The sequence below is a fragment of the Theropithecus gelada genome, chromosome 1, assembly GCF_003255815.1.
Source record: "Theropithecus gelada isolate Dixy chromosome 1, Tgel_1.0, whole genome shotgun sequence".
NCBI classification, from domain to species: domain Eukaryota; kingdom Metazoa; phylum Chordata; class Mammalia; order Primates; family Cercopithecidae; genus Theropithecus; species Theropithecus gelada.
The window spans coordinates 21,608,354-21,633,542 of record NC_037668.1 but is presented as its reverse complement, the minus strand read 5'-3'; the positions used below and the strand labels follow the sequence as shown (position 1 = coordinate 21,633,542).

The 25,189-nt window shown below is 54.0% G+C and overlaps 1 protein-coding gene across 2 annotated transcripts in view; it reads right to left on the bottom strand.

Annotated features, from left to right (window-relative positions):
• Positions 1–1,099: 1,099 nt before the first annotated feature.
• LMNA (lamin A/C) overlaps positions 1,100–25,189 on the bottom strand; it is a 62,199-nt gene continuing 38,109 nt past the window's right edge. The window contains exons 1-13 of one of the 2 annotated variants that reach the window (XM_025371032.1): positions 14,630–14,730; positions 10,087–10,243; positions 6,632–6,757; positions 6,185–6,355; positions 5,851–5,976; positions 5,060–5,280; positions 4,748–4,967; positions 4,155–4,262; positions 3,951–4,070; positions 3,440–3,529; positions 2,432–2,701; positions 2,087–2,109; positions 1,100–1,412 (exon numbers count right to left, since the gene is read on the bottom strand). In XM_025371032.1, the coding sequence (XP_025226817.1) occupies positions 1,343–1,412; positions 2,087–2,109; positions 2,432–2,701; positions 3,440–3,529; positions 3,951–4,070; positions 4,155–4,262; positions 4,748–4,967; positions 5,060–5,280; positions 5,851–5,976; positions 6,185–6,355; positions 6,632–6,757; positions 10,087–10,243; positions 14,630–14,649 (1,722 nt within the window). In that variant the 5' untranslated portion in view covers positions 14,650–14,730 and the 3' untranslated portion in view covers positions 1,100–1,342. Of the gene's footprint in view, positions 2,110–2,431; positions 2,702–3,439; positions 3,530–3,950; positions 4,071–4,154; positions 4,263–4,747; positions 4,968–5,059; positions 5,281–5,850; positions 5,977–6,184; positions 6,356–6,631; positions 6,758–10,086; positions 10,244–14,629; positions 14,731–25,189 lie in introns of those variants that run through there. The other variant, XM_025371023.1, reaches the window with a different exon arrangement.

Sequence of the window (25,189 nt, the reverse complement as noted above, 5' to 3'; positions counted from 1 at the left end):
AACTGCCAACCCAAGCAGGGACCCCTTCTTCAAACCTCCTTCCTCTTAACTTCCCTTCCCTAAACGCACTGTGGTGGAATCAGGAGTGTCCAGCATGACCTCAGGGGCCCTTCTCCTCTCAGTAATTTTGCTTTCTCACATGTTTTCCCACGATCCCAGCCAGACATGCCCTTTTCTCACTGACTCTTGACTGCAGGCTCAACTCTGCCCAGGAAACATAAACTTCCAGAATCTTGGGATCTGTGCCACCTTCGAGCTGAGTGGCTTGAGTTCCAGGGGCCTAGCAGACAATACCTACCTCTCAAGACAGTACGAAGGCCAAATGAGATGCTGCAGAAATGCTTTGGAAACTAGGAAGGGCCAGAGAAAGGCTGGCTCCTATAGCTCATGTTCCCTGTTTGGGGCTCCTCCCCTCAGTCTGGGCACCTCATTCCCCCAGGTTGGAGCCCCCTCCGAGGCTCCTACTTGGCCTAACACGTCCCTTTGTCTGCAGTCTGTTTTCTGACTCCCACTGGGGTGTAATTTCCCTGAGGACAGTGGGCATCTTGTTTTGTTCATTTCCCAATCCCCCAAGCACAACATGGCACAAAGTGACATCAACTGCTCCTTTCCTCTGCCCTCTCCTGCAGCTTCTGTTCCCTCCTCCCTGGGTGTCCTTGTCCTTACATCCTGATGTCACCACCCTCAGACTGGATCTGTATCATATGTCTTATATTCATGCTTCATTCAGGGCCCAGCACAGAGAAAGCACTCAGTAAATGCTGGTGGATGCAGGAAGTTAGTTAGCAAAAGCCCTCCTTCAGGCTCTGCTTCTCTGAAGGGCTTCCACTGGGAGAGAGTCACACAGTGGGTGGTGATGCTTATATCAAAGCCTTTCCCCCTCAGCCACCACCAAGTGCTCAGATGTGCACCCAAAGTGCTCTGATCTCTAATTGTTTCCCCTGGAGCAGGGCAGGACTGGGCAGCAATGAGCAGGAGGATGCAGTGACCGTGTGGCGCTGTGTGTGTGTGTGTGTGTGTGCGCGTGCGCGTGCCCGCGAGTCCGCATCTCAGTACACACAGCGACGTCCACCAACAAAGACACCACAGCAGCCAGGGGTAGAAACAACTAGTGTATTGATTTGGGGAGGAGAGAAGGGGTGCAGATGGGAAACGGGAAGGCAAGGGTTCTTTAGTGTTTGCCAAAACCACTGCCACACCCCTCCACCTCCTCTTGCCTTCCTCTTCCACGGTGGGTGCCAGCAGGATCTCCCCCTTTCCAGTGACCTCCCTCTCCCTCCTCCCAGCACCCCACTTGGCTTCAACCTCCAGTGACTGCACAGAGCCCACCCAGGCTCTAAAGCTAGGGAAGGCAGCTCAAACTCACCTTTCTTCTCCCTTCTTCCACCTCCCACCTCATTCCCATCTCTTGTCTAAATAAAATACAGAAAAGCAAGCGCAGCTGGTACCTAGGAGAATGGACTCACCCCGGGGCTGGGGGCAGGGGTGGGGACTGGGGGTGGGGCAGGCAGAGGAACCTCAGCCAGGTGTAGTGGAATCACGGGAGGCCAAGCCCAGGGGCCCAGCTCAAGCCGTCCTCTCTCTTTCTCTCTCTCCCTCTGGGAGGCTGGCCTGGCAGTGAGCCTGCTGTCCAGAGGAGGCTGGCGGAGAAGCCTCCATGCCTGCCTCTCAGGCACCATGTCACGGGGTCCCCGGGGTGGGGGCAGCAGCCAGGGCAGAAAAGCAGAAGCTAGCCTCTATAAAAGCACCCCTTTCCCTTGGCTTCTAGAGGAAGCCCTCTTTGGTTTTAAGGCAGATGTGGAGTTTCCTGGAAGCAGGGAAAAGGAAGGGAGGAGAAATTAGGATTGAGATAGATGCTTTTTTTTTTTTTTTTTTTTTTTTTTTTGCTTGTGTTTTCCTTCAGTATAAAACCACTGTAGAAAATAACTTCTCTTAGAAAAAAAAAATACAGAAGAAAAAAACCAAAGGGTTATTTTTCTTTGGCTTTGAGCCCCCTCCCATGAGGTGCAGGGCAGGGGGTGGGCATGAAGTGAGGAGGAAGCAGGAAGCCTCCACCCCCACCCCTGCCTGGCAGGTCCCAGATTACATGATGCTGCAGTTCTGGGGGCTCTACGAGAGAAGACAGAGGAGAGGGGTGTGAGCAGCAGGGCCTGGACCCGGACCCTCCCTCCCCTGGCTCCTACAAGGGAGGTAGCATCTCTCCCATCTCTCACACTCCAGCCCTGACCCTGCCCTCCAGTCTGGGGCTCAGACGAGAGGGGCAGGATGCAGGGGTGGGCTGTCTAGGACTCAGGCTCTGGGGAGGAGGCTCCCACTCCCCCGGGCTGCGGAAGAGAAGGCAGGCTCTCCCCCCGGCAAGGCCACCTCGTCCTACCCCTCGATGACTAGTGACCCGCCTGCAGGGTTTGGAGACAAAGCAAAGACAACTCACCTGGGTTCGGGGGCTGGAGTTGCCCAGGAGGTAGGAGCGGGTGACCAGATTGTCCCCGAAGCTGCCACCCCCACTGCCCCCCACACTGCGGTAGCTGCGAGTGACCGTGACACTGGAGGCAGAAGAGCCAGAGGAGATGGGTCCGCCCACCTGGGCTCCTGAGCCGCTGGCAGATGCCTTGTCGGCAGGCTGCCCGCAGGTCCCGCACAGCACGGTGCGCGAGCGCAGGTTGTACTCAGCGGGGTCCCCCGAGCTGGTGCAGTGGGAGCCCTGGGAAGGGAGACAAGGCTCAGGCGGGACGGCGAGTCTGGGACTGACCACTCAGGCCCAACCAGGGTCCAGGCTCCTGCAGGCTCCCAGCCACCAGGCAGGAAGGTGGGGTTCTGTGCCCAAGGAGCCAGCGGGCAACAGGGCTTTGGGAGGCCAGGGGCCAGGAGGAGGGGAGGGAAGACATAAAAGGGGAGAAGGCTCAGGAAGACTTGGGGACAGAGAACCAGAGAGGGGACTCTGACTCTGTTCTAGCTACTCTGAGCTTAAGAGGAAAAGGAGAGAGAAAGGGAGCAAGCTCGTAGGGCAGCAGGCATGCACTATTAATTGGAGGAGGGGCAGGAATGAGAGAGAACATTCTTGCAGGAAAAATGAGGGAAATGAGAGGATATGCATGCAACAGGAATGGGGGAGAGAGGCAGGGCGGGCATGCCCCACGTCTGTCCTCCCTTCCCTTTCCCAGGAGACAAATCCAGACTCTTGTCCACTGTTCCTACAGGAATATTCCATGGCATCAGAAAGTTCCCACTCCCTTCCTTACCAGAGTAGGGCACCCAGACACCTGGGTTCCCTGTTCAAGGTATAGGGAGGAGAGAGAAGAAAGGCCAGGCCAGCGAGTGAAGTTCCAAAACATTCTTTAATGAAAAGATTTTTGGCACGGGGAGGCTGGGGAGAGGCTGCCCCCAGGCCTGGCTGGGTGGCCCCAGTGCAGGCTCGGCCTCAGCGGCGGCTACCACTCACGTGGTGGTGATGGAGCAGGTCATCTCCATCCTCATCCTCGTCGTCCTCAACCACAGTCACTGAGCGCACCAGCTTGCGCATGGCCACCTCCTGGCAAGGACATGGGACCAGGCCCAAGGGTCAGGGCTAGGGAAGGGTTGTGCAGCATGTCTACCCCAGTGAACACCTGTAACTTTTCTTGTGGCCTGCCCTTTGTCCGGCCTGCTTCTTACTCTGTCCTCTGTGGTGACGGAGCTAAGGAACTCATTTCCACTCCAGAGGGACACTGTCAAGCTCTCCGGGTAGGAGTATGGCTCTGCCTTTAACAATCCTCACAGTCTAACTTCTACCCCTTGTGCTGTTGAGGAAGCATCTTTTGGTTTGCCTACTTGGTGGGGAAGTCTGGGGCCTGCAACAGAGAGCTCTAGAAAGGGGCCCTGAATTGACTAACTTGGGTTGGGGGAAGCTGGCTCCGATGTTGGCCACCAGGGGGAACCTCGTCCAGCAAGCAGCCAGGCCCAGGCCTACTTACTTCCCCAGTGGAGTTGATGAGAGCAGTGCGCAGGCTGTTCCCGCAGCCCCAGGTGTTCTGTGCCTTCCACACCAGGTCGGTAGGGGGGCTATGGGTGGCCCCAGCTCCTGCAGCCCAGATCTGGAGAGGAGAAAAGGACACTTACCCCAGTGCTCCCATCGCCACCCAAGGCCTCCCCAGAGTCCCAAGTGCCCTGCCACTCACCGTTACCACCTGCCCAGCCTTTAGGGTGAACTTTGGTGGGAAGCGATAAGTCAGCAAGGGATCATCTCCATTCTGGCGCTTGATCTGCCAATTGCCCATGGACTGGTCCTGCCAGGAAGATAGGGAAGAGGAAGGTGGGGGAGGCTCAACCAGGCTTTTGGGTCTATCTTGCTCAAGGGCCCAGCCCTGTGCCCGCCTGCAATTGAGGCCTCTCCTTCCATCTACACCCACCCCTGTCACTGTCCTTCCCCCCGGGGATAATAGCCATGATCTGTGGACACATACGCAGAGCCAGGCACACGGATATCTTATCTTTCATCTTCCTGACAACTCAAAGACTTAGGGATCATTATTCATCCCCATTTTACAGATAAGGAAACTGATGCTCTGAGAGGTTAAATAACCTGCTCAAGGTCTCACAGCCAAAGAGTCCAGGAGCCAGGCCTGGAACTAGAGTGTGGAGGAGATATACAGGCTCACCCTGGTCCACCCTCTGAGGGGAGGGATGTTCCTCTCTCCACATGCCATCCCTCTGTCTTGCCACTCTCTCCCTGATGCAGCTGTATCCCCTTAGACCCTGACCAGGAGCCTACCTCATTGGACTTGTTACGCAGCCGGACAAACTTGCCCTCCTCGTCCACCTCCTCCACGGCCACACGCCCACTAGTGCGTGCGTGCTGTGAGAAGCTGCTGCGGCTCTCGGACTCCAGCTTGCGCTTTTTGGTGACGCTGCCCCCACCCTGTGTCTGGGATGAGTGGGAGGAAGCACGGCCACGGCTACGCTGCGAGGTGGGGCTGGGGGACAGGCGTAGCCTGGGAAGAGGGAGACCAAGTAGGGGTCTAGTCAAGGCCACTCGCCGGCCAGAGGACACCGCCAGCACCTCCCTGACATCTCCCCAGCCCACCTCTCCTCCTCGCCCTCCAGGAGCTTGCGGTAGGCATGGATCTCCATGTCCAGGGCCAGCTTGATGTCCAGAAGCTCCTGGTACTCATCCAGCTGCTGCTGCATCCTTGCCCGCATCTCGGCCATCTCCCGCTCCTTTTCCGCTAGCAGCCGCCGGCTGGTGTCCCGCTCACGGGCCAGCGAGTCCTCCAGGTCTCGAAGCTTTGCCTCCTTGGCTGCCAGCTGCAAGGGGGTGGGAGGGTTTGGTGAGCTCCCAAGGGCCCTAAGTATGGGGAAGGAGGGACGTGGGTCGGCGTAGGAGACACCTGGCTACCCTCTCCAGGATCTGCAATCAGAGGCTTCCCTAGAGCCCTCATCAGAGCCCATCACAAGCTCTAAACATAGTCTTGGCTGGAAACTGGGAAGTCCTTCCCCTTGTCTAACTGAAACCTCTCGTTCTGAGGCTAGACCCTTTTTCTCCTGTCACAAATGGCACAGCCAGCTAGAACAATACTGATGCTTTTAACACCTCACATTGCAGAGTCTTATGGTAACTCTGAGTTGGGGAGATTAAGAACAGCCTCCATTTTTGAAAGTGAAAACCAAAGCCCTGAGAAGTAAAGGTGAGGTAAGAGTGTACAGAAACAGCACACAGGCCATCTGATTCCACATCCTGCGGCCCTTCTCTGTGGTCCTGGGGACACATTTCATCCCTCTTCTCCTCAGGAACCCCCCCGCCCCAACCCCAGGCTTCCGGCCTGCATCCTGCCCAGACTCCAGGCCCCTGGAGGGAGGGGTGAGGTGGGGTATCACCTGCTTCTGGAGCTGGCTGAGCTGAGCGGAGAGGCTGTCGATGCGGATGCGAGACTGCTGCAGCTCCTCGTGGGCGGCCCCCACCAGGTTGCTGTTCCTCTCAGCAGACTGCCTGGCATTGTCCAACTGGAGGGGAGGACACAAAGTTACAACTGTGGTGACCGGGAGGGGTGTAGGCACAGGCCTGAGTTGGGCATCACTGCTGTAGCCTCAGGTCCTGAGCCACCCTGAGCTCCCTGCCACCATCTGCCTGATCCCAAGGAATAGCCCAGCGTGGGCAAGGGTAGGGCTGCCGAGGGCAGAGGTAGTGAGGGAACCAGCGGAGAGCAAGCACCTTGGCGGAATAAGTCTTCTCCAGCTCCTTCTTGTACTGCTCCACCTGGTCCTCATGCTGGGCCCGCAGTTCCTGCAGGGCGTCCGCCAGCCGGCTCTCAAACTCACGCTGCTTCCCATTGTCAATCTCCACCAGCCGTGTCTCATGACGGCGCTTGGTCTCACGCAGCTCCTGGAAGGGTTGGAACAAGGACACATAAACCAAAATCAGAATTAGTTCCTGGGAGGCCAAGACCCAGGGGCGGGGCTCCCTGCCCAGCCCTACTCCATGAGCCACTACCAGCCCTACTTTAACCTGGGAGCTGAATGCTGGCTACCCCCAACTCCCTGTCCACTAGGGCAAGGGACACAGGAAGGCGAGCTCTGCATGCAGCTGGTCCCCCCTAGCCCAGCCCAAGTCTGTCATCACCCAGTCCCAGCTCTCTGGCCTGCAAAGCATAGTCCCCACCTCACTGTAGATATTCTTCTGGAAGTCCAGTTCCTCCTTCATGGTCTGCAGCCTGTTCTCAGCATCCACCCGCCGCAGCATCTCATCCTGAAGTTGCTTCTTGGCCTCACCCAGGGCTGCCTCAAGCTGTGAGGAAGCAGGCAGAGGTGAGGAAAAGGGGTCACAGAACACAATGACTGAAAGGAAGCTGAGAGGTGGGCTGCTGCCCGTGCACCCCTTTATACATGTGGAAACAGGTCCAGGGAAGGAGAGCCTTGGATGCCTGCAGAGGTCAGGACATCTCACTCACTCTCAGCAGGTACTGTGCTAAGAAAGAAAAGATGTATCTAATACAAAAAAGTAGCCGGGCATGGTGGCACATGCCGTAGTCCCAGCTACTCAGGAGGCTGAGGTACAAAATTCACTTGAACCCAGGAGGTGGAGGTTGCAGTGAGCCGAGATCGCACTACTGCACTCAAGCCAGGGCAACTCAGCAAGACTCTGTCTCAAAAAAAAAAAAAAAGAAGAAAAGATATATGCCCCCTAACCACAGGACTCCTTTCTCTGGCACAACATAGCAAATGCTATAAAGGAGGTATGTGCAAAGTACTGAGGGGACATGAGAGAAGAAACCAAAGTAAGCCTGGGGTAGTTGTGGGGGGCTCTGGGAAGGCCTCCAAGAGGCTAAGACCCAAGGGACAGGCTAGCAGGGCCTGCAGAGAGTTACTGTCATGACTTCAAGGGCAGAAACAAGCATGTACAGACACAGAGGTATGAAGGCATGCATGTTCTGGGGTCTTTGGAAAGATCAGTACTGCTGAAGCCTGAAGTATGGGGTGGGAAGGGATGGGAGAGGTGGCTGGGTCAGTAGGCAGGGGCTGGCTCATGAAGAGATGCCCTTATCTGCCATGAAAAGAACCTGAGGATGTTTGAGCAGGGGAGCACCATGCTTAGATTTTCTTTTCTTCTTTTTTTATTTATTTTTTTTGAGACGGAGTCTTGCTCTGTCACCCAGGCTGGAGTGCAATGGCGCAATCTCGGCTCACTGCAAGCTCCGCCTCCCAGGTTCACGCCATTCTCCTGCCTCAGCCTCCCGACTAGCTGGGACTACGGGCACCTGCCACCAGGCCTGGCTAATTTTTTGTATTTTTAGTAGAGATGGGGTTTCACTGTGTTAGCCAGGATGGTCTCGATCTCCTGACCTTGGGATCTGCTGGCCTCTCAAAGTGTTGGGATTACAGGCGTGCGCCACCGCACCTGGCCTCTTTTTTTTTTTTTTTTTTTTGGAGACGGAGTCTCACTCTGTCGCCAGGCAAGACATGCAGTGGCGCAATCTCGGCTCATTGCAACCTCCACGTCCCAGGTTCAAGCGATTCTCCTGCCTCAGCTTCCCAAGTAGCTGGGACTACAGGCACGTGCCACCACATCCAGCTGATTTTTGTATTTTTAGTAGAGACGGGGTTTCACCATCCTGGCCAGGATGGTCTCGATCTCTTGACCTCGTGATCCGCCCAGCCGTATGCTTAGATTTTCATTTAAGAAAGCACAGGCTGGGCTAAGTGTGGTGGCTCATGCCTATAATCCCAGCACATTGGGAGACTGAGGCAGGAAGAACTCTCATGGCCAGGAGTTCAAGACCAGCCTCGACAACATAGAGAAAACACGTTTTGCCGGGCGTGGTGGCTCATACCTGTAATCCCAGCACTTTGGGAGGCTGAGGTGGGCAGAACACCTGAGGTCAGGAGTTCAAGACCAGCCTGGTCAACATGGTGAAACCCCATCTCTACTAAAAATACAAAAAGCAGCTGGGCGTGGTGGTGGGCACCTCTAATCCCAGCTACTCAGGAGGCTGAGGCAGGAGAATGGCTTGAACCCGGGAGACGGAGGTTACAGTGAGCCGAGATTGTGCCATTGCACTCCAGCCTGGGTGACAGAGTAAGACTCCGTCTCGAAAGAAAAGAGAGAGAGAGAGAGAACATGTCTCTATTTATAAAGAAAACAGGGCGGCCGGGCGCGGTGGCTCAAGCCTGTAATCCCAGCACTTTGGGAGGCCGAGATGGGCGATCACAAGGTCAGGAGATCGAGACCATCCTGGCTAACACGGTGAAACCCCATCTCTACTAAAAAATACAAAAAACTAGCCGGGCGAGGTGGTGGGCACCTGTAGTCCCAGCTGCTTGGGAGGCTGAGGCAGGAGAATGGCGTGAACCCGGGAGGCAGAGCTTACAGTGAGCCAAGATCGCACCACTGCACTCCAGCCTGGGCGACAGAGCAAGACTCCGTCTCAAAAAAAAAAGAAAGAAAGACAGAAAAATAAAAACAGGGCAAGGAAGCACAGGCTGATCAGTGCATCCAGGAAGGGCTGGGGGAGGGGTACAACTGGGAGGCAGGAGACCAGACCCAGGAGGAAGGTGGCCCAGCCTTGGTTTGGTGGCTTCTCCGGGTCTTTCCCTGGTACACTGTGATGTTAGGGCCTGGGAAGGGAAAGAATCCAGGATGGAAACTTGGCCACTGACTCTCATCCTGGCCCCGCTATGAACAGATGAGACTGTGAAATTAGGAATAAACTGCTTTTTTGATTCCTAGCTTTTATTTATTATTTATTATTTATTTTTATTTTTTTAATTTTTTGAGATGGAATCTCGCTGTGTCACCTAGGCTGGAGTGCAGTGACCCGATCTCGGCTCATTGCAACCTCCACCTCCCGGGTTCAAGCGATTCTCCTGCCTCAGCCTCCCAAGTAGCTGGGATTACAGGTGGGATTACTGGTCTCCAACTCCTGACCTCAAATGACCCACCCGCCTCGGCCTCCCAAAGCGCTAGGATCACAGGCATGAGCCACCACACCTGGCCCAATTTCTAGCTTTTAACATGATAAACTGGAGAAGAGTGTTTTGAAAGTAAAGGCCACTATATATACACAAAGCATTATTAACACATGTCCCATATGTAGTTAGCCATCCACTTCTTTTTTTTTTTTGAGACGGAGTCTCGCTCTGTTGCCCAGGCTGGAGTGCAGTGGCGTGATCTCGGCTCACTGCAAGCTCCACCCCCCAGGTTCACGCCATTCTCCTGCCTCAGCCTCCCAAGTAGCTGGGACTACAGGCGCCCACCACCATGCCCGGCTAATTTTTTGTATTTTTAGTAGAGATGGGTTTCACCGTGTTAGCCAGGATGGTCTCAATCTCCTGACCTCGTGATCCGTCCGCCTCGGCCTCCCAAAGTGCTGGGATTACAGGTGTGAGCCACCACACCTGGCCTCCTGGATTATTTTAAATTCACTGTGGTAGATCCCATGGGCAGTCAAATTAGGATAAGATGTGGCCTCAGTGGCTGAAATGACTCTAGGACAGGTGAATGGCTCTGAAATCAGGTGGCAGGTCAGACCAGGCACCACATGGGGGAGGGCCTAGGTAGAAGAGTGAGTGTACATGTGTTAGGTGGGGCCATGGACAGGCCCTGCAGGGTGGCCTCACCTTGGCCACCTGGCCCCGCAGATCATGCAGCTCGCCCTCCAGCGTGCGCTTCTCACTGAGAGCAGTGCTCAGTGCGGCCTCCTTGGAATTGAGCAGAGCCTCCAGGTCCTTCAGCCGAGCCTGAGCAGCCATCAGGTCACCCTCCTTCTTGGTATTGCTAAAGAAGAGAGGGGAGAGTGGATTTAAGAGAAGGAATCTGCGTGCCTAGACAGTGCCAGGCTCCCAAGAGGTCAACCATGGGGGCTGGCGCTGCTGTCCCTGCAACTACCAGGAGAGGGCATCCTTGCATTAGGTTGGTTTGCATCTGCTTGCCTCTGGGGCTGGGCTCCCACCTCCCCAAGGTCCCTGAAAACCCCCTTCCTGCTTCTCCACCCTTCCCATGAGTCAGGGCTCAGGAACGTGCCTGGGGCCAAGGGCAGAGCTCTACCCCGTGATATGAATGCTTTTCCCTCTCTCTCCTCCCATTCTTTCCCAAAGAGACAGGGGTACCTTTGTCTCCTGCCCCTTCCCACACAGGGCCTTAGCCTTCTCCCTGGACTCCACCCACTTCCCTTTGGCCAAGCTTCCCTCCCTCAGAGGAGCCTGACAACTAAGCTCATGGCCCACTTGTCCCTAGCACTTCTCGGTCTGAGCCCCAAAGGTACTGGTCACCTCTCCTAGTCCCTTTTACACATGTGGGACTGTGGGGAAGGAAAGTCTGGTTAGAGTTCAGAGGGACCTCAGACAAGGACAACCAGGCACAATATTGACGCTTTCCTTTCTCAGGACCCAGTCTGGGTGCCCTGATCTGCACTGAACAGAGGGGTCCCTGCCTCCGTCCCTCCTGCCTCATCCATGCCCTGGGAGAAGGCTGAGCCCTATCCATCTACCACAGCCTCAGCATCTGCCTCCAGGTGTGGATCCCAGGCCTCCAGGTCTATCTGGGCCCCAGCTTTAAGCCTCCCTGCTCCTCAAAGTGGGTAAAGCTTTAGCTATAACCAGTCAAACGGAGCTGTCTCTGCCACCTCCTTCACCTTTTCTGGGCCCCTGATTATTTTTGCTAGTGGACTGGAGAAATAGAAAGGTCTTATTTTCTTAAAAACCTCCAGAGAACCCAGGAACTTTCTAGATGTTACAATCCCTTCACAAATATAGGGTGAGAGAAAGGAGCAGACCCAGGGAGTGGAGGGAAAGATCCAAAGGACCTGGTTCCAGCTGCCATCTGTAACTCATCAGTGCTTAAGCATGAGCCCACCACAGCAGATGGAAAAAAGGAAAACCAAGCGTGGGCAGAAGGAAAAATCTATCCTGGAAAGGAGAAAAGCAGCCCTGCCAACATTTTTCTCCTACCACAAAAGCCCTAAACTCCAAGAGGCCCAGCAATTCACTCTGAAGAGGGATAGGGAAGGCTAGATGTGCAGAAGCTCTGGAGGACGAGCCCCAGGCGGTGTTCTGCCATCGGCTTAGGAGAGTCCAAAAAAGGAGTCACCCCCACCTCCCCCACCAGGCAGAGAGGAGGATAGAGTGACACTCAGAGGGGCAGGGGAAGGACGTGAAAAGTCAGAGGGAGCTCCCCCAGCCTGCACACTTGCTCAGCCCAGGCCTCTGGCCACACCTCAGAACAAGTTGTTTAATGCAAGTGTCTGTCTCCTGCAAAAAAGAGCCCCTTCCAGAACCGGAGAATGTATTCCCTCCTCTGTCTCAGTCAGAAAAGCTAAAAATAAAGTCAAAACCCAGCTCAGGTTTTGGCTGCCATCTGGCCCAGCCCCTGGCTGGGAGCACAGCCCCAACTTTCCATGACTTCAGAACTTTTCCGAAGCTGAAGCAGCTGCAGGGGGAGGAGGGAGAATGAAGAAAAACCGCTGGTAAAGCGACTGGGGCAGACTTAGATTCCGAGCTCCTTGGGCTGACTCCCAGGCTGGCTGGGGCTTCCCAGAAGAGGCCTCCCTACCCTGAAGGCTAACGGCTGCAGCTGGCTGTACTGGGAGGCTCTCAGAATTTAGAGAACTAGAAGGAGCTTGGAGTTGGTTCAGCTCAACCCTCTCCCTTTTATAGATGAGGAAACTGAGGCACAGAGGAGGAAGGTGAATGGCCCAGTGTCAATTACCGCAAGCCAGCAGCAGCATTCCAGTCAATTCTAGCTGCTGATCTAAGGTTCTTCCTTCTCCACCTCACTGCTTTCCTAAGCCACAAGTTCCAGAGAGAACGGAGAAGCCAGGAGGAGGAAGAGGGCAGACACTATGCCACAAAGTGTTCCCCCGACCAGCCAGCCTGAGCTGAAAGCTGTAAGGCAATGGGATGATTTCCGATGTCTCAAGGGCACCTCTTCCCTAGTCCTGTCTCCCCAGCCTCCTTAGGTACCAGGAGGAATTCCAGGAGTTCCCCCTGGTAACAGCCTTTCCTTGCCAGTGCCTGGCAGATACCAACTGAGGAAAACAGAGATGCACGGTCCCTGTGCCCTGCGAGCTTATGGGCTGATGAGGACAGAAGTTTTCTCTTCAGGCTAACCTCTTCACCTTCTGCTGCTTGCAAAAGTAGTGGTGGCAGTGATAATAATAACATAACAGCAAACACTTACATAGAGCCTATTAGGTACCAAGCACTGCTCTAAATAGTATAATGTTAATTCATGTCATTTTCACAGCTGCCCTATGCGATAGGTGCTATTCCTATGCAATTGAGGAAATAGGCACAGAAAGCTACGTCCAGGGTCCCGCAGCAAGTAGACAGGGGAGCTGGAAATCCATGCTATACCACTTTGGCACAAGCCACAGTATATGGTCTCCAAAGAAAGTAAGGGGGCTGACTGGGCGTGGTAGCTCACATCTGTAATCCCAGCACTTTGGGAGGCTGAGGCAGGTGGATCACTTGAGACCAGGAGTTCGAGACCAGCCTGCCAACATGGTGAAACCTTGACTCTATTAAAAATACAAAAACTAGTTGGGCATGGTGGTGCACGTCTGTAGTCCCAGCTACTTGGGAGGCTGAGACATGAGAATTGCTTGAGCCTGGGAGGCAGAGGTTGTAGTGAGTCGAGATTGTGCCACTGTACTCCAGCCTGGGCAACAGAGTGAGACTCTATCTCAAAAAAAAAAAAAAAAAAAAAAAAGTAGCTTGGTATGGTGGTGGGCACCTGTAGTCCCAGCTACTCAGGAGGCTGAGGTAGGAGGATCACTTGAACTCGGGAGGCAGAGGTTGCAGTGAGCCAAGACTGTGCCACTGCACCACGGCATGGGTGACAGAGTGAGACTCCGTCTCAAAACAAATACAAAAAGAAAGTAAGGGGGGTATATATCTTTCCCTCGTGGAGGTTTTGACTATCACTGCAAAGAGAGGAGATTAAAGGACTAAGACACACCCTGCAGATGAGAGAAACCACGAGCAGAGAGGGAAGCGAGGAAGAACCTTTGTGGTTTTCTTAGTCAGGCACAGGGAGCTCCCATCTGCAGGGAAGAAGCCACTATCACCCATGGGCTCATGACTCAGACCTCAGGAGCTCTGTGGCCAGGGAGCCACACGCACACCCCAAGAAATGACTAGGGATACAGTAGAGCCCAGTGTCTCTCCTCCCTCCTCCCTGCCCCTGCCCCCAAGCGCCATTTCCTTCCTAGGAGGGGCCCTCAGACCTAGCAGGGACCAAAGTAGACCCTGGCCAGGCATTCAGCCCCAGGGTGGTGGTGCAGCCCAGTCCACTGGGGGCTGGCATCAGGAAAGCTGGGCACATGCTGAGTGCCGTCCCCATGCTGGGTTGGCAGGGAGGACAGGGTGGGGCAGGCCAGAGGAGCTGGGAAGGGTGGGAACCTGGGCCCCTCAGGTGATTCATGCTCAGGCACACAATACCCAGGCAGGGGTCGGGAAATCCTCTAGTGCTCACAGGGGAGACCCTGGCTTTGCGCGCGTCCTGCCCCAGGCCGGGTGCTGTGCCAACAGAGCGCCAGTCTTTTCCCTTGCATCCTCCAGGTTCCCCAAGCACAGGAGTGGCTGCATCCCAGCGGCCTCGTGAGGCGAGAAGGGCTGGGCATCCTGTTTCTAACTCTTCCCATCACTGGCAAATCTGATCTCAGAAAGAGGGAAGAGAGAGGGTAGGGAGGGGAACAGAGAGGAAAGAATAAGGTAGAAATGAGAGCTGACACTTGCAAGTGTGACCCAAAGCAGTGGTCTGCGGGGTTGTGCCTGGTGGGACAAGGAAGCCTGGCTCCCGGGCTGCAGCAGGCCTGGGCCCTTGGGGCTGTTTGGGGAAGAAAGGCACCAGCACAGCAAAGGGGCTGGGTGGGCACCAGGCCAGGCACTGACCCACCCTCTGAGTCACCCTGCTCAGCCCAACTCTGATGCCAGATATGGAAGCCAGGGCCGGCCACAGGCCTGTTTGGGCCCAGTTGCTGGGGGCAACATGCTAGGCCCGAGGGAGAGGCCTCCGTTTCCTCTTCCAGTCTGGGGGAGAAGCAAGAGGGGCAGACACTGTGGCTAAAAATAACAAGTGGGAGGGGAAGACAAAGGGGAGGTGGAGGAGCTGGCCCAGCCCTGCAGGGACTCCTTAGACCCAGTCCCCGGCACCCCTGCTCACCAGCCCTCAGAGTTCCCCATCGCCAGGCAGCACACAGGAAGGGAGCAGAAGAGCAGAGGGTCTCCCAGCCCCTGGGCATTTCTTGTCTCCCAGGAACGTCGCCCCCTGTGGCCAGGTGGGTACAGGGAGTCCGCCTGGTGGCAAATGCTCTCCTGTATCCTCCTGGGCATCTAATTTTTTAAATTTTAATTTAAAAATTTTTCATTTATTATTATTACTACTATTATTATTATTTTGAGATGGAGTCTCATTTTGTCACCCAGGCTGGAGTGCAGTGGTGCAATCTAGGCTCACTGCAACCTCCGCCTCCCAGGTTCAAGTGATTCTCCTGCTTCTCAGCTTCCCGAGTAGCTGGATTACAGGCCTGCACCACCATGCCGGGCTAATTTTTCTATTTTTAGTAGAGACAGAGTTTCACCATGTTGGCCAGGCTGGTCTCAAACTCCTGACCTCAGGTGATCCACCCGCCTCTACCTCCCAAAATGCTGGGATTACAGGCATGAGCCACCACACCCGGCCTCTATTTTATTATTTTTTCTTTTTCTTTTTGAGTCTCGCTCTGTCGCCCAGGCTGGAGTGCAGTGGTGCGATCTCGGCTCACTGCAAGCTCCACCTCCCAGGTTCAAGCGATTCTCCTGCCTCAGCCTCCTGAGTAGCTGGGACTATAGGTACCCGCCACCACGCCTGGCTAATTTTTGTATTTTTAGTAGAGACGAGGTTTCACTGTGTTTGCCAGGATGGTCTCAATCTCCTGACCTCGTGATCCACCCGCCTCGGCTTCCCAAAGTGCTGAGATTACAGGCGTGAGCCACCACGCCCGGCCATTATTATTTTTGAGACAGAATCTCGCTCTGTTGCCCAGGCTGGAGTGTAGTGGCATGATCTCGGCTCACTGAAACCTCCACCTCCTGGGTTCAAGCAATTCTTGTGCCTCAGCCTCCAGAGTAGCTGGGATTACAGGCGCCTGCCACCACATCCAGCTAATTTTTGGCATTTTTAGTAGAGATAGGATTTCACCACGTTGGCCAGGCTGGTCTTGAACTCCTGGCCTCACATGATCCTCCTGCCTCAGCCTCCCAAAGTCCTGGGATTACAGGTGTGAGCCACTGCACCCAGCCCCTCCTGGATACCTAGACCTCTGCCCAGGCTGACTTCCTGCCATGTGACGAGGCGTCTTCTGCTGACACCCCAAGTCAGTCTGCATGCTCCTACCACCCCTCCTCCTTTGGTTCCAGCAACTCCTCCTAGTGCAATATATCCTCCTTCCCTCTGTCCCTCCCTCTCATTCACCCAAAACCTCCCTACCCCTTATCCTACTTGAGCTTGTCTCAGCTCTGCCCTGCTGATTTCAGCCAGTGTTGGGTCGTGGGGCTTTTTCTGTGTGTCCCCCAAATACCCTCAGACTAGACGGTTCACAGGCTCAAGGCTTCTAGAGGAACCTTCTCCTGAACCAACTCCTATGCTTTTACAGGGGGAAACTAAGGCCTGGAGACTGGTAGGCTCAGGCACTAAAAACCTGCCCCCAGGTCACCTGAGGACATTCACAGCAGATTGGTGCAAAACATAGAAAATGGCACGATACACACAGACACTGCAGAGAGTAACACACAGAGATCCAGTAAGACAGTCTGGGAAGTGTGTCTGCCTCTGACTCACGTGCTGGGAGATACCCCAGTCAGAGAGTGACACGGAGGCCTAGTGAAACTGCCACTCCCACCCACACTCAAATATACACATACCCACACCTTTGGGTCATGAGGTTTGATAGCTCCTACCCACCCCCGCAAAGTAACGACTGCTTGGTTTCCTGGCTAGTCTGTGGGTCTGTGACCACTCGGGTAAGGGCAGGATATGGAGACTTCCCCTCCCTGGCATTCGAGGTGCTATCCCTCTCTGGAAAGGAGACCTTAAAGAGAGGAACTGAGGCTGGGCGCGGTGGCTCATGCCTGTAATCCCAGCACTTTGGGAAGCCAAGGTGGGTGGATCACGAGGTCAGGAGTTTGAGACCATCCTGGCCAAGATGGTGAAATCCCGTCTCTACTAAAAATAAAAAAATTAGCCAGGCATGGTGGCGGGTACCTCTAGTCCCAGCTATTCGGGAGGCTGAGGCAGGAGAATTGCTTGAACCCAGGAGGCGGATGTTGCAGTGAACTGAAATCACGCCATTGCATTCCCGCCTGGGCAACAGAGTGAGACTCCATCTCAAAAAATTTTAAAAAATAATAAATAAATTAGCTGGGCATGGTGGCACATGCCTGTAATCTCAGCTACTCAGGAGACTGAGGCAGGAGAATCACTTGAACCCGGGAGGCGGAGGTTGCAGTGAGCAAGATCGTGCCACTGCACTCCAGCCTGGGCAACAGAGCGAGACTCTGTCTCAAAAAAAAAAAAAAAGAGAGAGAGAGAGAGGGGAACTCAGGGGGTCAGCTGTTCCAGAGGCTTAGAAGCCCTTTGAGCCTTCCCCAAACCCCAACCTGTGAAGTTCTGCATATCGTACACCTCAAAAGCCCAGGATGGAACACCCCGACCTCCTCACGCAGGCACGTGCACCCACAGCAGGCATGGCTCTGCTTCCACACGCTTCCCTTGGGCGTGCGTGACACCTGCCAAACAGTCAAATACGCCAGGGTCTGAGGTCTCTCAGATCCCCTTCCAGAGCCACCAGGCTCCCAGCTGTCCTCCCCTAAGACAAAGCCAGGTCTTAATTCCAGGCAGAGGGAGGGGCTGAAGTAGGGAGAACTGGTGCTGAGAGAGGGATAGGAGGCCTGTTGACATGTTCAGACGCAACTCCAGTAGAAGCGCTGGGCCTGGCAGGGGGCCAGGCCTGAGTCACAGCTGCTGGGCGTATCAACATGGCATTGTACAGAGGCAGGAGAAGCCTGAGGCCAGAGGCCAGGGCACTGGGGTCCTGGACAATGGGTGACTGGCTTCCTCACCAGCCGCCCCCTGCAAGGTCTCCTGCCAAGTGCCACTTTTTTTCTTCCTGGCCTCTCTCTCCAGAAGTCATTCCTGTGTTGTCACAAAAATGCAGGGGTGGGGCTTGGGGATAGAGCAAAAGAAGTCGTGGCTGGAGGAGGGAGGGATGGCCTAAGAAGATAGTAGAATGTCCTGAAGCGGGAGGGAGGGAGGCCAGTGACCAAAAGGAGGGACATTTAGGGGATTCTCTTCACAAGAAGCCAATTCAGCAGCCCCTTAACTCTCCATCTGGTGGCACATAGTTATTAAACCTGAGGACACTGGGAGAGAGTGGAAGCCACACCCCAAGGTCAGGAGAAGAACTGGGGGAGGACCTAGGCAGTCTGGTCTCACTGCATTCCAGCTCTAGCCTCAGAAGACACAGCTGTCTCCTAGCCGGCAGAAGGTGGCAGTGTTAGAGCTTTGGGAAGAAAGGGGAACCTTGGTGACCCCAAATAGCCTCCTCTCAACTGCCCAGAACCTAGACCCCTTGAAATGAAGTCTAGCTCCCCTGAGCCAGCCCTAAAAGGACTCATGTGTCCTATCTCCCTTCCATTTGTCCCCGTCAAATTCAGACCACGGTCCTTCTTGCTGCAACTTGAATGTAGTTCTCAAGAAAAGGCCACGCCTCAGCCTCTGCTTCCCTGACTAGACAAGCTTAGGGTCTCCTGTCCACTCTCCACTCTGCCCTCTACCGTGACTCAGCGCCCCTGCCGGGCCTGGGATCTCAGCCAGAATTATTCCTGGCTTCGGCAGGCGGGATTCCGGCTTCCTCTCTCACAACTTGGGGGAGGCAAGGGTGAGGGGAGGACTCCCCTTCCCAAACTCTATCCCCTTCCTTAAGGGATTGGTAGGGGCCAAGACCTCCTCCCAGCCCAGCCACAGGTTGGGAGAGCCAGTATGGGTGCCGGAAGGGTGGAAGGTGGGCAGCCCAAGGTCACCGTGCCCCTCCCCCGGGTTCCAGGCACTGTTCTCTAATCCTGGCCAGCTCTAAGGTAACAGTCCTGCCTCTCCTAGGCCTTCGCCCTAGCCCCCAACGCGGGTCAACGGGAGCCATTCCTGTGCCGAGTCTCCCTTTCCTACTCTATGACACAGCCCTTTCTACCGTCTAGAAGAGAGAGGCATTGAAAACGAGTTGTCCTTTCCTAGTAGCAATGAAAACAAAGCACTTGCCAAGAGGGTAATATCACAATTTAACCATTTCTAATAAACTTTCATGAGGAAATAGAGAAATGTGGTAGTATTTTTAATTCCACAGCTTGTGGGAAACATTTCCATTGAGAACAGCGTTAGCGATTAACTATATTCACATTATTTATATTTGATTTTACTATTAATAACTTGGCATTTTAGAGGACTGTTTTCCCACTTTGTGGGTCACTGTACTACTTTGGAACCTAAAAGGTCTCTGGAGAGTTTCTGCTCCAATCCCTTTCTTTTACAGCTAAGGAAAGCCAGAGAGGGGAGGTGATTTGCTCAAGGTCACACAGCAATTTAGTGAAAGGGCCACGCCCAGAACTAAGGGCACTGAGGGCTAGGGTGTCTACTATATCACAATGCCTGTCATTTTGTTGGTGGATCACCTTGTCCCTTATTTATTTATTTATTATTAGTATTACTTTTTTGAGATGGAGTCTTGCTCTGTCACCCTGGCTGGAATGCAGTGGCGTGATCTCCTGGGTTCAAGCAATTTCTGGCTAATTTTTGTATTTTTAGTAGAGGCAGGGTTTCACCATGTTGTCCAGGCTGGTCTCGAACTCCTGACCTGAAGTGATCTGTCCCCCTCGGCCTCTCAAAGTGCTGGGATTACAGGCGTGAGCCACTGCACCTGGCTTGCCTTGCCCCTTATTGAGGGATAAGAGACCCTGCAATCTTCCAGAGATCTTCTATAATATTAGAGCTCGGCCTGTCAGTACACTGGGCCCCCAAGGAGGTGAGAATGGAATGAACCCTGCCCCTGTGTCTGGCCCTCTGAAGACTTGGTCTTGGCTGCTGCAGCTGCTAGGGGCGGCGAGGGGCTGGGGAGGAGGGAAGCGAGCGGGAGGGGAGCAGAAAGCACAGTTGGTAGGTGAAGGGATCTCCTACCAGTTGTCGGCCCAGCTGTCCTGGGCTTCAGCGCAGACACTAAGCTACTAAATCACTGGGGGGTGGACCTGGGAGTGGGGGCAATGGGCACATCCATGCAAGAGTAAGTCTCAGACTCCTGGAGGCCAGGGGAAGTGCCAAGCAAGGGCACTAATAGTGGGAAGGCAATAGGGGGTCCTAGTGAGGAATTATTCTCTTTTTTGTTTCTCTTGGGCTCTTTAAGTACTTCTCACCCCCAGGTTTAGCTGCACCCTTCTTCTTTCTCTTTGAATCAGAATGTGGATTTGGGCTGGGGTGCAGTGGCTCTCACCTGTAATTCCAGCACTTTGGGAGGTCAAGGTGGGTGGATTGCTTAAGCACAGGAGTTCAAGACCAGCCTGGGTAACATGATGAAACTCGGTCTCTACTAAAAATAGAAAAATTAGCCGAGGCCGGGCGCGGTGGCTCAAGCCTGTAATCCCAGCACTTTGGGAGGCCGAGACGGGTGGATCACGAGGTCAGGAGATCGAGACCATCCTGGCTAATACGGTGAAACCCCGTCTCTACTAAAAAATACAAAAAACTAGCCGGGCACGGTGGCGGGCGCCTGTAGTCCCAGCTACTCGGGAGGCTGAGGCAGGAGAATGGCGGGAACCCAGGAGGCGGAGTTGCAGTGAGCTGAGATCCGGCCACTGCACTCCAGCCTGGGCGACAGAGCGAGACTCCGTCTCAAAAAAAAAAAAAAGAAAAATTAGCCGAGCATGTGGCACGTGCCTATAGTCCCAGCTACTTGGGAGGCTGAGGTGGGAGGATCACTTGAGCCCGGGAGGTGGAGATTGCAGTAAGCCAAGATCATGCCACTGCACTCCAGGCTGGGCCAGAGAGCGAGACTGTCTCAAAAAAAAAAAAAAAAATTTGGTAGTGAAGGGTTGGAGAGGTAACACCAGGAGGTACCCTCAGATAAAGCCCAGGGCCCATGCATCCTCAAAGGTCTCCAATCCCATTAACTTAATGGGCCTGCCAAAAGGCACAGCTTCCTTTCAATCCAGGTGGACAATTCCCATGACAAGTCTCGAGATACTCTCAAGACAAGAATCACGAGCCTCCCAGGGCTCTGACGGTCTCACGACTGGGGGCTAGCAGGGGTCCTGGGTCTTTCCAGGTATAGGCTGGAGCAAAGGCTATTGATCATATGCTAACAGGCCCTGCAGGAGAGCAGTTTTTTTTTTTCTTCTTTTTCAGAGACAGGGTCTTTCTCTGTCTCCCAGGCTGGAGTGCAGTAGTGCAGTCATAGCTCACAATAGCCTCAAACTCCTGGCTTCAGGTGATCCTCCTGCCTCAGCTTCCCGAGTAGCTGGAACTACAGGTGTTGACCGGCTAATTTTTTTGTACAGAAGGGGGTCTTGCTATGTTGCCCAGGCTGGTCTCAAACTCCTGGCCTCAAGTGATCCTCCTGCCTTAGCCTCCCAAAGCACTGGGATTGCAGGCATGAGCCACCAAGTATGGTCATAGAGCATTAAGGTGTCACTGGCCCCAGAGCAGAATTTCCAGGCTGCAGAAGTGAGCCTCAGCTACCTGACTTCACCTTACCTCACCCTCTAGATCCTCCCTCCAACCTGTCCCCCAAGCTAGAGAAGTGAGGCTTAATGGTAAGAGCACACCCAACTGGAAGTCACAAGGTCTGTGCTCAAGTGCTGACCTATCACCCCTTTACTGTGTGACATGGGAAAAGCCTCTGTGCCTCTGTGGCCTTTGCTGTTCTTGTCTTCATCAGAGGCTACATGAACTGGAGCCTGCATCTCCCTGCGTGTCCACACTGGGGCTGCAACAGTGGGCAATCCAGGAAGTTGTCGAGCACCAGGGCCTCGCTGGGGTGGAAGTAGTGCTTCTGCTTTGTGGACCTGGGATCTCCCCACTTCTGACTCAGCCTTCCTCCATCAGTTTCACATGGGAAGGCACAGACCCTGGCACTATCCTGCAGCCCAATCCATAGCTCTGAACTCAACTCTGGATTCTAATTACTTGTGCATGTTGCCTGTCTAGAGAGAGCTATGGTTCCAGACACCACCAGAGGGTCTAAGGAAGGAGCCAGGCAAGGGACTCCAGGATGCAATGGGGAGGGGGGCAGAAGATGTAGACATTCAGACCACCATTCCTCTCTTTAAGACAACTGCTGTCTCCACCCTGTCTCCTGCTGTCTCCTGTAAAGCCACCAGGGTGGGGGGGCGGGGGCAGCATCTGAGTCATCCACCCAGTTGTCTTGCCTGGGGTGGGGCCCAGCTGCAAGCCTGGACTCCAGATGGGCTTCCCTGGTGCTTACAACCTTCCCATTCTGCCTGCACTTGGGTATCCAAATCCCTTGGGCTACAGACTAGAAAGAGACAGAGAAGGGGCAGGGGGGACCAGGTATGGTAGCTCATGCCTACAAATCCCAGCACTTTGGGAGGCCAAGGCCAAGGTAGGCGGATTGCTTGAGCCCAGGAGTTCGAGAACAGCTTGGGCAACACGGTGAAACCCCATCTGTACAAAATATATAAAAAATTAGTGGCCAGGTGCGGTGGCTTACGCCTGTAATCCCAGCACTTTGGAAGGCCAAGGTGGACAGATCAAGAGGTCAGGAGTTCGAGACCAGCCTGGCCAGCATGGTGAAACCTCGTCTCTACTAAAAATGCAAAAAATTAGCCGGGCGTGGTAGCAGGCGCCTGTAATCCCAGCTACTCGGGAGGTCGAGGCAGGAGAATCGCTTGAACTTGGGAGGCAGAGGTTGCAGTGAGCCAAGATCATACCACTGCACTCCAGCCTGGGCAACAGAGTGAGATTCCATCTCAAAAAATAATAATAATTAGCTGGGGGCTGGGTGCAGTGGCTCACGTCTGTAATTCCAGCACTTTGGGAGGCCGAGGCAGGTGGATCATGAGGTCAAGAAATGGAGACCATCCTGGACGACATGGTGAAACCCCGTCTCTACTAAAAATACCAAAATTAACTGGGCATGGTGGCATGTGCCTGTAGTCCCAGCTAATTGGGAGGCTGACGCAGGAGAATCACTTGAACCCAGGAGGTGGTGGTTGCAATGAGCCGAGATCGCACCACTGCACTCAAGCCTGGCGACAGAACGAGATTCTATCTCAGAAAAAAAAAAAAAAAAAATTAGCTGGGCATGGTGGCACACACCTGTAATCCCAGCTACTCAGGAAGTTGAGGTGGGAGAATCACCAGAACCTGGGAGGTTGACGTTGCATGAGCTGTGATCACGCCACTGCACTCCAGCCTGGGCAACAGAACGAGACCCTGTCTCAAAAAAAGGAGAGAGAGAGTACTGGGAAAAGGGGTTTCTTCTTGGAGCCTATAATCCAGCCAAACAGAAGGTCCCCCAAACTCCTGAGCGTGGTTGAGGTACCCAGGCTAAGTCAAAAATTGCTACAGGATCTCACAAACAATTCTCCATCCCAACTCCAAATCTGGCCCTGAACTCTGAGCTCTAATTAAACATTAAACCAGACAACACCTTTTCTCTAGGCTTTGGTAGGAGGGGTTGGGAAAATGCCTTTTTTCCTCTCCCAAATTCTTTACCCACTTCTCTACCTCACCCTGAGCACAGCAGACCCAACAGGGAGTGACCAATCCTGGCTCCTCCTACTGTGGGCATAGAAGAGGACAGACACTCCAGTCTGAGTCCCCTTTGTCTTCACCCCACTTTCTATCAGCTTGGGATCCAGGTGTGCAAATCCACCTCTCTTTTCCGGAAGCCCAGCCTTCCCAGCCAGGATCAGTGGGGGAGAACAGAGGCAGGTGGCTAAATATAACAAGTACACACAACACCCCCGCCCTGCCCCATGTGCGCACATACCCGCCTGGTGTCCCAGGCCTGGACAGCTGCACTAGGAGGCAGAGGAGACAAGCTGGCGTGGTTGGATGAGCAAGAGACTATCGAATCCATTCAACCTGTTTCCTGATCAAAGTTTTAACCAGAAAACTGCTAAAACTGCTAAAAATGTCCTTCACAGGGATTTAGTAGTTGAGTGGAATGGTTAAGAATGCATCAAATTCTCTGGGTCTCCCCTTCCTTGCTTCCTATCTGTCTTGCTAACTAAATTGTTCGTATCACTAGTAGAAAAACGACAGGCCTGGCGTCAAGCCCGGTGGCTCATGCCTGTAATCCCAGTGCTTTGGGAGGCCGAGGCAGGAGGATTGCTTGAGGCCAAAACTTCAGAACCAGCAGAGCAACATAGCAAGTTTCCATCTTTACAAACAAAAAGGAAAAAAAAAAAAATTAGCCAAACGTGGTGGTGCCTGCCCTTAGTCTCAGCTATTTGGGAAGCTGAGACGGGAGGATCACTTGAGCCCAGTAGGAGTTCCAGGCTGCAACAAGTTATGATTGCACCATTGCGCTCTAGCCTGAGCAACAGGGCAAGGCCCTGTCTCTGAAAAATACAATAAAAATAAAGAAAAGGGGCCGGGCGCGGTGGCTCAAGCCTGTAATCCCAGCACTTTGGGAGGCCGAGGCGGGTGGATCACGAGGTCAGGAGATCGAGACTATCCTGGCTAACACGGTGAAACCCCGTCTCTACTAAAAATACAAAAAACTAGCCGGGCGTGGTGGCGGGCGCCTGTAGTCTCAGCTACTTGGGAGGCTGAGGCGGGAGAATGGCGTGAACCCGGGAGGCGGAGCTTGCAGTGAGCCAAGATCACGCCACTGCACTCCAGCCTGGGAGACACAGCGAGACTCCGTCTCAAAAAATAAAAAATAAAAAAAAATAAAAAAAATAAAAATAAAAATAAAGAAAAGGACAAGTGTGGTCTCCTTCAGCAGAAATAAAGTTTGAGGTTGGGCCCAGTGGCTCACGCCCTGTAATCCTAGCACTTTGGGAGGCCAAGGCAGGAGGATTGCTTGAACCCAGGAGTTCAAGAGCAGCGTGGGCAACTTGGCAAAACCCCATCTCTATAAAATAATACAAAAACATTAGCTGTGAGTTGTGGTGCTTGCCTGTTCTCCCAGCTACTCAGGAGGCTGAGGCAGGAGGATGGCTTGAGCCAGGGAGGTGGAGGCTGCAGTGAGCCATGACCTTGCCACTGCACTCCAGCCTGGGTAACAGAGTGAAACCCTATCTCAAGAAAAAAAGAAGCCAGGCGCAGTGGCTCACACCTTTAGCCCCAACACTTTGGGAGGTGGAGGTAGGCAGATGACTTGAGGTTAGGAGTTCGAGACCACCCTGGCCAACCTGGTGAAACACCGTCTCTACTAAAAATACAAAATTTAGCTGAGTGTGGTGGCAGGCACCTGTTGTCCCAGCTACTTGGGAGGCTGAGGCAGAAGCATGGCTTGAACCCAGGAGGCAGAGGTTGCAGTGAGCCAAGATCACACTACTGTACTCCAGCCTGGACAACAAAGCGAGACTCCATCTCAAAAAAACAAAATAAAGGTTGATGGCCGGGCATGGTGGCTCACGCCTGTAATCACAGCACTCTGGGAGGCTGAGGGGGGTGGATCATTTGAAGGCAGGAGTTTGAGACCAGTCTAGTCAACATGGTGAAACCCTG